This window comes from Stegostoma tigrinum, chromosome 16 (genome assembly GCF_030684315.1).
Source record: "Stegostoma tigrinum isolate sSteTig4 chromosome 16, sSteTig4.hap1, whole genome shotgun sequence".
Taxonomy (NCBI): Eukaryota; Metazoa; Chordata; class Chondrichthyes; order Orectolobiformes; family Stegostomatidae; genus Stegostoma; species Stegostoma tigrinum.
In genome coordinates this window covers 3,578,175-3,592,379 of record NC_081369.1, presented here as the reverse complement: position 1 = coordinate 3,592,379, position 14,205 = coordinate 3,578,175, and the positions used below count along the sequence as shown (strand labels likewise).

The 14,205-nt window shown below is 41.5% G+C and overlaps 1 protein-coding gene across 1 annotated transcript in view; it reads left to right on the top strand.

Moving 5' to 3' along the window:
• The window catches only part of hydin (HYDIN axonemal central pair apparatus protein), a 654,146-nt gene that overhangs the window by 473,660 nt on the left and 166,281 nt on the right, over positions 1-14,205 (top strand). Inside the window, exons 46-49 of the mRNA XM_059651568.1 lie at positions 5,335-6,000; positions 7,761-7,976; positions 12,200-12,399; positions 13,825-14,007. Coding sequence (XP_059507551.1) covers positions 5,335-6,000; positions 7,761-7,976; positions 12,200-12,399; positions 13,825-14,007 — 1,265 coding nt within the window. The remainder of the gene's footprint in view (positions 1-5,334; positions 6,001-7,760; positions 7,977-12,199; positions 12,400-13,824; positions 14,008-14,205) is intronic.

Sequence of the window (14,205 nt, the reverse complement as noted above, 5' to 3'; positions counted from 1 at the left end):
TATCATTCACCAGAAACTCAACTGGACTTGCCACATGAACGCAGTGGCTACAAAAGCAGGTCAGAGGCTACGAATACTGCGGTGAGTACCTCGTCTCCTGACTCTCTCCACACCCCAACCCCCCAACCCCCCAACCCCACCAAAGCCTGTCCACAAGGGACCAGTCAGGAGTGTGGAGGAATACTCCACATTTGCCTGGATGGGTGAGCTCCAACATCATTCAAGAAGCTTGCCACCATCCAGGGCAAAGCAGCTGGCTTAATTGGAACTACATTCACAAACATCTACTTCTTCTACTATTGACTCTCAGTAGCAGCAATGTATACTGTCTACAAGATTTACTTCATAAATTCAGCAAAGATCCTTAGACATCACCTCTAAACCCAAGATCACTTTAATCTAGAAGGACAAGGGCAGCAGATACAAGGGAATACCATCACCTTCAAGTTCCCTCCAAGCCATTCACTATCCTGACTTGGAATATGTCACTGATCATTCACTGTTGTTGGGTCAAAATCCTGGAAGCCAAAGACGTGGATATGAAAACAACACATCAGAGATGGGCAGTTTGATTCACTTTTCATTCAAAAATATCCTGAGAGTTTCCAAAATGTTTGACCAAAAACAGTAGCTAATTAATGCCCTCCATTGTTTGTAGATGAGAGCCTCTCTTTGCACATCCAATGCCTGGTTAAAAGCTGCAGCTTTTTTCATAAGAAACAGTGAGAATAAGGCAGCATCTACCAAAGCCACCTCCCTTTCACACCCTGAAGCTATCCACATCCTTCTGTCAACATCCATCTGCCGCCCATTTCCACCTCCATCTCACACCTTCATTGTATTCACATCCTACTGTTCACATTCGCCTCCCTCCCACACCCTCATCCTGTCCGCACCTGCCTCCTTTCCACACCCACCTTCACCAAAGATGAAGAAATCCAGCAACTATCCTCAGGCAGCACCTTCCAAACCCATGGCCACTTCCATCTAGAAGGACAAGGACAGCAGATATATGGGAACAACACCACCTTCAAATTCCCTTCTAAGCGACTTACCAGATTGACTTGGAAATGTGTCACCATTCCTTCACTTTCACTGGTCAAAATCCTGGAAATCCCTCCCTAAAGGCATTGTGGGCAGCAGGTGGACTGCAGCGGTTCAAGAAGGCAGCTCATTACCACTTTCTCAAGGGCAACTAGAAGTAGGCAGTAAGTACTGGCCCAGCCAATGATACCCACTCCCACAAAAATGAATAAAAAATCACAATTGATGGTTGATCAATGGAGATGGAGAAGAGTGATCAACTAGCATTGTGGCATCCCCAAGTACCATGGGAAAACCAAAAGAGATAGAGAAATATTTGCAGAAATGTTACTTGGGGCTGAACTGTTGAATTTCATTCTTTAGGCTTAAAACTCTAGAGTTAATATCCTTTGGATTCTGAAATATGTGCTTGCTCAGTGAAATGACTCGCAGAGGCCAATCACTGAATCATTCTTTACTTACACGTGCACAGTTCTTGACTCCAGTCTGGCATTCCTCAGAGCCAGCTCTCAGATTGAACAGAACCTCTGACACTCCTATTTATATCTGTCAGCCAGCTATCCCTGATTGGACCAGATTCACAGCGCCAATCAGTGAAATCATTTTCTGTGACCTCCATCTGGCTGACCTGGCTAACAGTACATCCCACCACCTCTATGTGTGGGAATATAGACCTGTTCTTTTCCTTGTAGCCTCTCCTAGGGCGTTTTTGGACTGAGTCTGGTTTTTCGAACTCAGCCTCAGATACGGGCGACATGGACTGGAGTATTGCCTACCACTTGTGCCCAGAGTATCTTGGGAGAAATTTATCCTCCAATTCAGGTAGTAAAGATATAGAGGCTGAGACATGCGCTGTGTCCATCTCAGATTCCAAGGTTTGTTCGACTGTAGTTGGAGGGCGAGAACCCACGGGTTCTGACAGCCTTTCTGGCTGTTCTGTGGAGCCGGATATATTTTCCTCCTAGCCTGTTTGCAAGTTTGCAGCGTTCATGTGGTCTACGTGCTTGTTTAGGACCAACTAACCTACCCAAATGTTGTATGTCACGGGACCTGAGCTCGCGTCAATTGTACCTCTTACCCAGGCAGGGCCATTTCCATAGTTTTGGCACCAAACTTCATCCCCTCCTGAAGTAAACTGTCTCTCTCACTTAGAGGAGTCTTGTGTCTGGCAATTGTGTCCTTGATACCATTTTACTCTCCTGCCCAGGTGCAGGAAGATCAGATTCTTCAGTCTTCTCCCCATTAGCAACTCTGCTTGAGCTATCTCTGTGGTTGCATCAGTTGTGGACTGACAATCAAATAGGAACCAGGACAATTTGATATTGAGTGAAGCTGCAGGCTGTTTCTTTAATTCTGTATTATATGCTGGATGCCATTCGACTTCAGGAAACACTTAAATTCCCTGCCGGTAAATGATAGCCCGATGTCTGCAACCAACTCTTCCAAGAGCCTGTGAATTCCAAAAGATGCTCGCAGCTTTTCTCTCCCACATTTAATGAATGAACTCTATTCACATACAACCACTTTGAGTGCACATTGATGAAGAATGTTGGGCCCATGGAAGGGCCGGAATAATCGATGTGTAGCCATGTCCAGGGTTTACCCGGCCATTCCCATGGATTTGGGGAAGCTGCTGGCAGTAATGTTTGTCTTTGTTGGCATTTAGGGCACTGCCCCATCAATGCAGCCATGTCTGCATCCGATCCTGGCCACCAGATATAACAATTTCATTTTGGAAAACCATGAATCACCCCGGAAGAGTTTAGCCAGTTAGTGTCAGCGATCTATGCATGGGATAAACACTCTTGCTTCTCCATAATAAAATGCCATCCTCTGCGGTGATCTGGTCTCACCAAGTCCAGAAATGTTTCAATTCTAGTTGCGTTGACTCTTTTGTTTCACCCATCACCACCAGCTATTTTAGTTTTGTCAAGATTGAATCTTTTTTGTGTCCACAGTCAGATATTGTCAGCAGTTTCACGAAGGATGTCCAGAAAATTTAAAACTAGAATAGACTCTTCCAGTGACAGCAACATGGGCAGGCAGCTCAAGGCATCTGCATTTGCGACACTTGTAATTGTACGCAGTTAGAATAAGAGCCACTGCTGAATTTGACCTGAGGCTATGGGTTGCACTGTCTTGCCCTCTTTGAGTAGCCCTAGCAGGGGTATGTGGTCTGTTACTATTACAAAATTTAAGTCCACAAAGGTATTGGTGGAACTTTTTCCCATCAAAAGAAGACCATCAAAGCTTCCTTCTCTGTCTGGGTGTATTTGCACTCAGCATCAGCCAAAGTCCGAGCAGCATATACTATTGGGCATTCCTATCCATTGTAAGTCAACACTACCCAATAGTGTACAGGAAGGCATCGCATATCTACAGCAGATCTCGCTTGGGATCATAGTGTGCCAACATATTTAACGATAATAGCTGGTCCTTCACCTCCCAAAAGGCTACATCTTGGCTACGAGACCATTTCCAAGACTGCCCTTTTGTTTCAATAGCAGATGTAAGGGTGCCAGGATGGAGGCCTATTTATGTCTGAACTTGATGTAATAATCTGCGAACTCAAGGACAGACCTAATCTCCAGTACAGACTTGAAAGCCGGGGCATCTTTGATCGCCCTGACTTTTTCTTTTATTGGGTGTAACCAGGTCTTGTTGACTCTGTGGCCGAAATAGGTCACTTGGGGGCCTGGAACATATATTTTTGCCTCTAAGGCATAAAGCTGCCTTGAAAGTACAAGTTCTCTAATTGTTTTTTATTGGCCTTCCCTGTTATTAGTACGTCATCCAGATAAATGGCAACTTGGGTTAGACCTCGTTCCCAAAAGATTGCGCAGGCTGATGGTGCCCCAAATGGCAATCATGTATATTGGTACAAATCTTTATTGCTATTAATTGTAACATGCTTCTGGGAATCCTCTTCTAACTGCAATTATAGGTACTCATGGCTCATGTTCAGTTCCGTGAAGGATAGCCCCCCATCAGCTTTGCAAATAAGTCCTCCCTGCAAATGATTTGGTATTTATCCAGCTGTGAGAAGCAGTTTACCATTTGTTTAAAATCTGTACAAAGGTGAACCGACCCATCGCGTTTCCCAACCTGTACAACCGCTGCTGCTCATTCTCCAAGGTGGACTGGTTTGATGACTCCTTCACTTTCCAGCCTCCTGATTTCTGCCTGTTCTTTTGTTCATAAGGTGAATGGCACTGGGCTGGCCTCATAGAATCGTGGAATTGCTTCTTGATCAATGTGCAAGGTGACCTTGACTCCTTTGTTAGTTCCTAGACCTTCCTGAAAATCTTCCCAGTATTTAGTTCGGAATTCACTAAGGCAACCATTTTCTAATCAAAAAGGTTTTGAGGCAAACAAGGCGAGTCTTTCTCAATCAATTTTGCCGCATCAGGCTTGCCCTGAACCTTTTACCAACTGCTTCTCATATGAGATCAGAACCAAAGTTGTACTCTTAATCTGTAAAGATTCTCCAATATAGGTTCTCAGTTTACTTACGCAAACTTAAAGTTTGGAGTCCAGAATGAATTTTATTAAAGACTCGCTCTACAACCACTAATACAGCTATGCCAGTATCAACCTCCATTAAAACCTTGTGACCATTTAACCAGGCATTAATTTTGATTTGTTTTGATTCGGATGTTGCTGAGCAATTTCTGTGACCCAAACCAGATGTCGATGGGCTTCCCAGAATACGCACTGTCTTGGATACTGGCCTATGAGTTTTCTTACTCAGTTCAGCCTTACTGGGATTCTTTTACTGTCTTCAGTCTTCCTACCAGCAGCAACTACAATGGCCTGCCAGGCCTGGATCCTGAAGGAATTGTTACCTGTTTGGCAGAGGCTTTGTTTTGTTTTTGGGTTTTGTTGTGGGCTGACTTACAGTCCCTCTGTTCCGGATATATGCTGCATGAGGCTATGCAATTGCTTCAGTCGAGTGTTTTTTTTTTCTGCTGTCAAGCAAGAAAATCAGCAAGTTCTTCATAATCATCCAACTTTCTCTTGTGCACTCTTGTGACTTTCCTATTAAAGATCTATATCAGCTATCCAGTGGTCATAGCTCTGTCCTCCCTAGTAAATGGTTTTTAGGGTGGAATTGCTGGAGTAAGTGGAGACGCAATTCTAAGTTTAATATCTTAATATAATATGCTTTCTGTAAGTGTAGGAGGTGCAGTCATGGCAAACGTTGTGTGAAAGGAACAGTAAGGTAATTTCAAAATGTTTGGGAATAAAAAAACGTACATAATGGTGGTTTTGTTATGTACTTTTCTACAGAGCACAAACATTTCAACAGTGAAGTCTGATGCTCCTGAAGGAAAGGCCACCTCACTTGATCTTCATGAGTCAATAGATCGTGGTGATATAGAGGAAGGAATTAGAAAGAAAAAGACCAAAGATGCCAGAAGCAACCACACAATTTTAGACAGGACAGATTCAATCCAAGAGGATGCATTATACAAAAACCCAGAAAAATTGCTTTTCCAAAGATTTCAAAGGTATGAGCGCAACCAGAAGAAAATCTCTCAAATTTTGGAATTCTGGGATCGAGCCCAAGGAGCCGTTATTTTCCCAGCATCGGAGGATATCCAAAGCTTGGGGGAAGAGAATACAGTTGAACGGCCTGCACCTTCAGGGAAAAGGGGTAAAAAAGATCGACATGACAAAGCTGAAAAAGAGAGAGCAGAAAGAGCTGAGAAGGAGCGAGCTGAAAAAGACCGCTTGGAGCGAGAGAAGGCCGAGAAAGAACGTTTAGAAAAGCTGAGAGAGGAGAAAATTGGTACATCTCCATTTTCTGATGGCATAGCTGAAGGAGACAGCAAGGATAGTGCAGAAAAAGAAGACATTTTTGGAGTGCCACAGATCAAGTTGCACGTTACTGAACCAGAGGATTGCTTTGGGAAATTGATTCTCGAAAGTGGGAAAGTTCCAACAGCTGATGAGGTAAAGATAGAAGATGAGTTTGTGAATAGCATTACGCCATGTCTAATATTCTGTGACTTCCTCAAATCTGCTTTGACCCTTGACTTGCTTAATTATTCATTGACCCCTTGGCTTATTCCCTATTGTTAACCCTCTCTGTACATGCAAAAGTCTGTCCCTGAACCACCAGTAGGTATGTGAAAGGATACTTCCTAAATTAGAAAACACCAGAAAGTAACTTAGATATGTATAGTTTCTAATTGCAATCTATTATTCCATCCATAGATTAAACACCTTTTATTATAGCTTTTATGTTACATAAAAAGTTCACATTGTAAATTAAATATAATAAAAACAGTTATTATTTTGGAGCATAGGAACATAAGGTTTAGGAATACAGATTTGAGATTACAAACAGATCAGCCACAATCTAATTCAATGACCGAATAGGTTCGAGGGGCTGAATAGCATTTTTTGTTTCTGATTTGCATATTCTTATGTTTGTATGATTACTTTGAATTTATCTAAGTGCCTTGTTATTATATCATTAATAATAACAGTGGCTTTCATTATTCAAAAAAGGAGCAAAGGTTAAACCAGGAAACGACAAGCCAGTCAGTCTAACCTCGGAGTAGGGAAACAACTGGAAGCAATTCTGAGGGACAGGATTAATCAAGAACAGTCAGTTTGGTTTTATGAAGGGGAGATCATAGCTGTTGAACTTGACGGAATTTTTTGAAGAGGGACCTGGTGTGTGGATGAGGGAAATGCTTTGATGTAGTCTATTTATACTCCATCAAATCTTTTTAAAGGGTCCCGCATTGGAGTCTGATATCAAGGGAAAGAGCCCGTGGGTTCCAAGGAAATTTGGCAGACTGGATCCACAATTGACTGAGTAATAGGAAGCTGTAGATGATAGTTGAGGGATGTTTTCCGACTGGAAGTCTGTATTCACTGAGGTCCCTCAGGGGTCAGTGCTGGGGCCCTTGTTGCCTTTGGTTTATACAGATGATTTAGGCGTGAATGTGGGAGGCTAAATCTGTAAAATTGTAGCCGATACAAAAATTGGTGGAGTGGTAAATAGTGAGGATCATAGTCTTAGACTATAAAAGGATATAGACGAGCAAGTCGGCTGGGCTGATTAGTGGCAAATTCCATCCAGATAAATGTGAGGTGATGCACTTGAGCAGGACAAACAAGGCTAGCTAGGGGTCTTTACTATGAAGTAATTAATTAGTTCTATTGCAATGGCCAATACCGGGTCTAGTATAACCTGCTCTCTGAGTGGTGCCAGGACATACTGTTGTAAGAAACTATCCTGAAAAAATTCTATGAATTTCTCATCTAAGCTACCTTTGCCCAACTGATTTTTCCAATCTATATGATTAAACTGCCCCCTGATAATCATCATACCTTTTCGACAGACAAGTTCCCATACTTCTTTTATGCCTGCCCTAGTTTCTCTTATATACAAATCCCACAAGTGACTTGGCTTTTTCTCAACCGTATCCCATTTTTACATCCTTTTTTTACCCCCTGAATTTAGGTGATTCCTCCATATCGTGCCAGCATAACCTGCAATGAAATGAGCCACCCCTCCACCTTTCCTAGTTTGCTGTCTTTTTACATGTCACATACGCTTCAATACTTTGGTTCCAATCTATATTATCTTACAGCCATGTCACTGTATGGCTACTAGATCATACTTATTTATCTAAATTTAAACTATCAGTTCATCTGTTTTGTTTCAAAGTTCATTGATATTGCTTTCTGTTGTATAGGTTCTAAATAGTTTGGGTCTGAGTCGAAGTGGCCCCCCTATTCCACCTCCTGCCCTGTTTGGATTGGTACGATACCCTGTGGAACGAAGGCCAACTTCAGGAGCAGAAATGCAAAAATACTTCAGACTTTTACCTAACCCAGATGAAGGAAAATTATTATTTGAAGATAAGAAGGAACCTGAACCAGACCCTGAAATTGTGGTCCCAGTTATTAAGGTATGTCTGGAATAAGAGCATCAGTCTGAGCTGAGTGAAAGTAACTATATCTAATAATGTCCTTGGTTAATGTTGAATACAGTTGCCAAACAAATCTTAATCAACGGGGTCTTGAAGTGCAGTGAGCCAGAAGGTCTTGGCTCAAGTCCATTTTCAAAATATGATGGTCATGCTGGTGACATGTAGCTTGTCCAGAATAAGGATCTTGTGGCCCATTCTCACCTGATCCAACAGAATCCCCATTGAAGATATAAAATCTGGGCTAATGGTTCAGGGACGGGAGTGTTGTATTGTTGGAGACAATGTTCCAAATTTTCCTAGTTCTGAGTAAGCTACACACTCCTTCATGCTTAATCGTTTAATCCATTAACATCTTGCATTTCACAACTCATGAAAATTTTATGAAGTTCCAAAAGCCCAATAATGTTCAATGATTGGTGTGAAGCTACTACGCACATTTGCACTTCGAAGGAAATATTGCTTTCATTCCACTTGTCCCATCCTATTTCTCCTCAAATTCCTTTTACATCTTCTATAACAGGGCACACTAAATATACAGCCTAATACACTGTGATCACCTCTCTTCTCACATGTCTCATGTTCCCTCTCAACTTGTACATCCCACTGTCCTTCTTTTCACAAATCCAATTTTTCTTCTGCTCAAATGTCCCACAAATGTAGCTCTCCTACTGCGACTCTTTCTTTATCTGCTGACAGCTGTTCAGTTCTAAGTCTCTGCTCCATGGTTGTGTTCTCCTCCTCTTCACATATTTAATCCTCACCCTCGCCGACGTTTTTCCATTCTCTCTGTCTTCAGAAATCCCATTCTCATCCAACCCCCATTCTTTCTTTTTTCCCTCCCCACACGCATCCCATGCCTGGGCTTTTAGCTCCCTTTTCCTGATTCAAGCCACTGCCAGGAGAAATGTGAAGGGAGACAGAAGGATTCACACAGCTTAAAAGTATTAGTTTAGCATATAAGCAACATTCAAGATGTATTCAGCTTGTTAAATAATAAAATTAAACTCACAGAGTCCGGTCAATCTTCTATGAATTATTCATGTAGCTTCAGTTAACCTGCATTTTCCAGGTTGGCAAATGTGACTCAGTAAATAATAAGGCTAGAGATAATGGGAACTGCAGATGCTAGAGAATTCCTAGATAATAAAATGTGAGGCTGGATGAACACAGCAGGCCAAGCAGCATCTCAGGAGCACATAAGCTGACGTTTCGGGCCTAGACCCTTCATCAGAGAGGGTCTAGGCCCGAAACGTCAGCTTTTGTGCTCCTGAGATGCTGCTTGGCCTGCTGTGTTCATCCAGCCTCACATTTTATTATCAAATAATAAGGCTAGATGCTTATTGGCCATTCTTGATTTATTCAGCAACTGAATCTGCATTGTAATCTGTCCATCAGAAAGCATTCTTTGGCACTTAATCTATTGATCAACTTTGTCACAGGTGCTTTGTGTGTTTAGGTGTCTGAGATGGATCTGTCGACTGGGTTTGTGCTTGAGAGTTGGTGTTATCCTTTCTATGTAATTGGGTTCTGAATTGTATCCTGGAGACATTGAGAGCTGCTGAATAAGGAGTATTTCTGAGTCTTGTCCTGATCAAGGATTCTTAACTAAATGCTACATAGGCTTATCCCTTTCATTCATTTCAGCTCTAGCCTTACCCTCATAGCTAGATTAGCTTTTCCCCAGTTTTGCCCCATTTAAACACTCTTGGATCCAATAAATCTCCCAGTGCTTTGAATCCCCGTCTGTCTATTTTGCTAACACTCTTTTTGAGATGCCCTGCTCATTTTGCGGCATACTTTCATCTCTAGAGCTCATTAATCCTCTGGACACAGATTCTCCATCATTCTCGCTGCTCTTCCAATCACAGCTGTGTTTTGCCTGCTCCAAATCCCACCATACATGATTGTGACGTTGGAGTTTAATGCTCAGCCCATCTCCACTTGAGATCAATATTGTGAGCAACCTGTTTCTTTCAATGTAACAATATAATCCTGACTGCCCTATGGCCATGCACAGCAAGAGAGCACATTGGCTAGACATGTCAACATTTAGACGAGAAGGAATTTTCCCTAGTGTCCTGCTCAATATGTAACCCTCAAGCCACATCAAGCCAGAGAATTTGGTTCTTGTCAGAATGCCTTTTTTGAGACCTTGCTATGCATAAATTGGCTGCAAAGCATGCTATATTGTAACAATGACTAGAATTCAAAAAGCCTTCATTAAGTTTATTAAATAAAATAATTTGGAATGACCTGAAGTTGTGAAAGGAGCTTTGGAAATCCAGGTACAATGATGTTGTGGATATAGTGTTAGGTTAAATTATTCCAGCCCAACTGAGTGAAAACTAATGACTTGACAACATTTACAACCATCTTCAAGAAATTCTAAGTGGATGTGCCTTCTTGTCCTGCTCCTGAGGTTTTCAGAATCACATATGGCAACCTTAATCAGCTGCTTCAGCCCTCGTGGTATTTAGAAGCTACCAAAGAAACAACAAAGGCTGTGGGCCCTTAAAACATTCCAGCAATAGCACTCAGGACATGTGCTCTAGAACTAGACGAAACTCTAGCCAAGCTGTTCCAGCACAGGTACAATACTGACATCTTCCTGACAATGTGGAAGAATGCCCAGGTATTTCATGTACAAAAAAATCAGGACAAAGTGAATCCAGTCAATTACTGTCTCATGCGTCTACTCACAGCCAACAGCAAAATGATGGAAGGCATCATCAACAGTGCTATCAAGCTACGCTTGCTCAGCAGTAACTCGCTCACTGATGCCTAATTTGGGCTCTGCCAAGGTCACTCTGCTCCAGACCCCATAACAGCTTTGATCTAATGATGGACAAAAGAACTGAATTCCAGAGATGAGATGAGAGTGACTGCCCTTGACATCAAGGTCACACTTGACCAAGTGAGGCATCAAGAAGACTGAGCAAAACTAAAATCAACAGGTATTGGGGAAAACACTTCACTGGTTTACATAAACCATCATGATTTGGAAATAAATTGTCAATCTTTCACTATCAGTGGGGAAAATCTGGAACTGCGTTCCTGTCAGTGCTGTGGCCATACCCCACCTTCATTTCCCCTAGTCTGCAACAGTTCAAGACCATGGCTCACTACGACTTCCTGAAGAACAATTAGTGTTGTATCATCACTACTGGCCTAGCTAGCAACACTCATGTTCCCTGAATAAATAATTTAAAAACTTACCACCTGTTGTGTTTATTTACTGAATTAGCATTTGTCCATGTTAAATACCAATCGGAGGAAACAGACGTGCAGAATATATTCTGCAATATCCACTATGAAGAGTGGCTCACTGTCACCACTACTGACTCAGCCATGAGGAACTTGTCTACTGGATTGTTCTTGCGGTGGGTGGTGGAGGCCTAATGCAAAGTAAACCCTTGTGAACTCACAAATCTACTTGTTACAAATGCTGATCTTCATGGCAGTATTGATATGATTGATCACCGTACAGTTCTTTTAAAGAAAATATTCAGTCTTTACACCGAGGACACCCACAATTGTGTTGTGAGGCTCTCTTAGTAAGCTAACTGGGTTCTTTCAAAATAACTCAAACCCGGGCATCTGAGAAAGTATTGAAAAAGGAGTTACATTCAACCATAATCTGTAATCTCGTGACCTGATCTATCCCTTAATGTAACAAAACCAAACATTGCTGGAAAAGCTCAGCAAGTCTGGCAGTATCTGAGGAGAGAAATCAGAGTTAACTTTTCAGGTTAAGTGACCCTTTCTCAGACCAAATGATTTCTGAGAAAGGGTCACGTAATCCAAAACGTTACCTCTAATTTCTCTCCAGAGATGCTGCCAGACTTGCTGAACTTTTCCAGCGACTTCTGTTGTTGTTTCCGATTCACAGCATCCACAGTTCTTTCAGATTTTATCCCTTAATGTTCTACTTTTATCAAAAAAGTAGACATACTGTAATTTACTAAAGAATGTGGGAGAACATGTCTGGAAAAACACCAGTCATATCTAAAAGTGAGGTACTAATCTGGTGAAGCTACCATACAGGACTAGTCATTCAAGAAAGCAGCAAATCACCTTTCCAAAGATAAATAGGAATGGATTTTAAAAGCTGGCATCGTCGGTGTTAAGTACATCTTGTGAACAAGTAAACAACATATTCTTTATTTTATTTAAGTTAAGTAAATTTTTTTTGTATACTCCAGGAAGAGCCACAAGTTCAGCATAGGGGAAAGTCAAAAAAGGAAAAAGGGGATGTGGAACGTGACAAGCGTAGGTCTGGTGGTCATAAAAGAACCCAACGTGATTCCCGCTCCTCGATTCTTGTGGGTGCTGCTTCACCTCCTTCTGACTTCGATCGTAGCAGTGGCGTCGAGGACACAATGAAAGATTTAAGTATCGCCAGGTAAGTTATCTTGATCCCATTTGCATCAAACAGCAGAGATTTATATTGGTACAGAGTTCCCTTTCCTATAAATATACTAAAATGATGTTATATAATCTAAATATTAAATATAAAGGGTACACTTAAACTGATGGTATGCTATCTATTTTTTGATGAGGTACAATTCAACAGATGGCAACTGCCATCGGATCTCTTTCTCAACTGATTTGTTTTCCTCCATGTGTTCCTCAGCAGATTGTGTTTCAAATAAACTGATGACACTAATACGGGATCATTAGAGAGATTGAATATGCAGTTGATTGCTAAGGTGGAAATGTTAGTGTCATAGAACTGCCACACAGTATTTTTCTTTCCTTGATTTCTGGAATATGTTAAGACTGATAACAGCCCTCAATAATGAGATCATGTATGGAAGACACTTTAGTACTGTTCAGAATATATCTCATTGGATTTTTTGAGCAAAAGGTAATGTTGTACACTTTGACAGAAAAAAAAACAAATGTGCAGAATATTTCTTAGGTGGTAAGAAATCGGAAAGCTATCAAGTGTTAGCCTTTGTTACAAGAGGATTTGAATACAAGGGCAGTGAAGTCTTGCTTCAGTTGCACATGACCTTGATTAGACCAAAGCTAGAGTACTGTGTGAAGTTTCGGTCTCCTTACTTCAGTAAAGACATTATACAGGAAATGCAGCAAATGTTCCCCAGACTTGATCCTAGGATTAAGCGACTGTCCTATGAACTGGGATTGAGCAAACTGGGCCTATATTCTCTAGAGTTACAAAGGACAGGATGTCATTGAAACATACAAAAAGCAGACAGGATGGTTGCAGATAAGATGTTTCCCCTGTTTGAGAAATCTGGAACCAGAAGATACTATTTAAGGATCTTGACCAGAATTCCTGATTCATTGAGAGTGGAAAGGCTGAAAATTCTCTTGCTCATCACCATGTTTTTTGGATCCTTTCGGCTTCCAGGTGTTTCCTGCATGACCCAGTTGTATTCAGTAAAGAGATAGGGATTTGTTTTTACTTGGAGGGTTGGGAATCTTTGGAACCACTGCTGCAGCCAGAGGGCTGTGGAAACTCAGTCTTTACCTGGTAGAGGTTGATAGATTGTTGATTACTAATGGCATAAAGGGTCATGTGGATAGTATAGATAAATGTGTGGAAGTGTTCAATCAGCCATGATCATCATAAGTGGCAGAGCAAGGTCAACAGGCTGAATGATCCATCCCTCTTTTCTCTTTCCTATTCATGGTTACTCATTTTTCCTAGGACACTAGGGACAACCCACAACTGGTAATAATAATAACTGGTCAGTGTAGTGAATCGTCTGAGTGAATATGCTGTGCTATAAGTTATGCTTTGTCTCATCTGACCTTTATGAATGCTTCCTCTGATCCACCATCATCATCTGCCCTGCAGAATTCCTCCTTACCGCTGGATCGTGCAACCTGGGGAAGAAGTTGCATTACGAGTGTGTTTTAGTTCAACAGAGTGTGGGATATTTGATCAGACATTGAACTTTGAAATCTTGAACACACTACGATGTTACAAATTGTACTGCAGAGGAGTCAGTACATACCCAACTATAAGTCAAGATCCCTGGTAGGTATTGAAGTGAAAGGGAAGATTTGTGTTACGGGGCAGCATTCATGAACTTTGAAACAGTCAGCATGGCAACATTATCATGATTGTACATATTAATTCCTTAATGAGATAACTTGCTTGTGTTGTAATTATTTGATTTTTTTCTGGTTAGAGAGATAGCAGGGTCATGTTTTAGATCATAGCACTCATACTGGT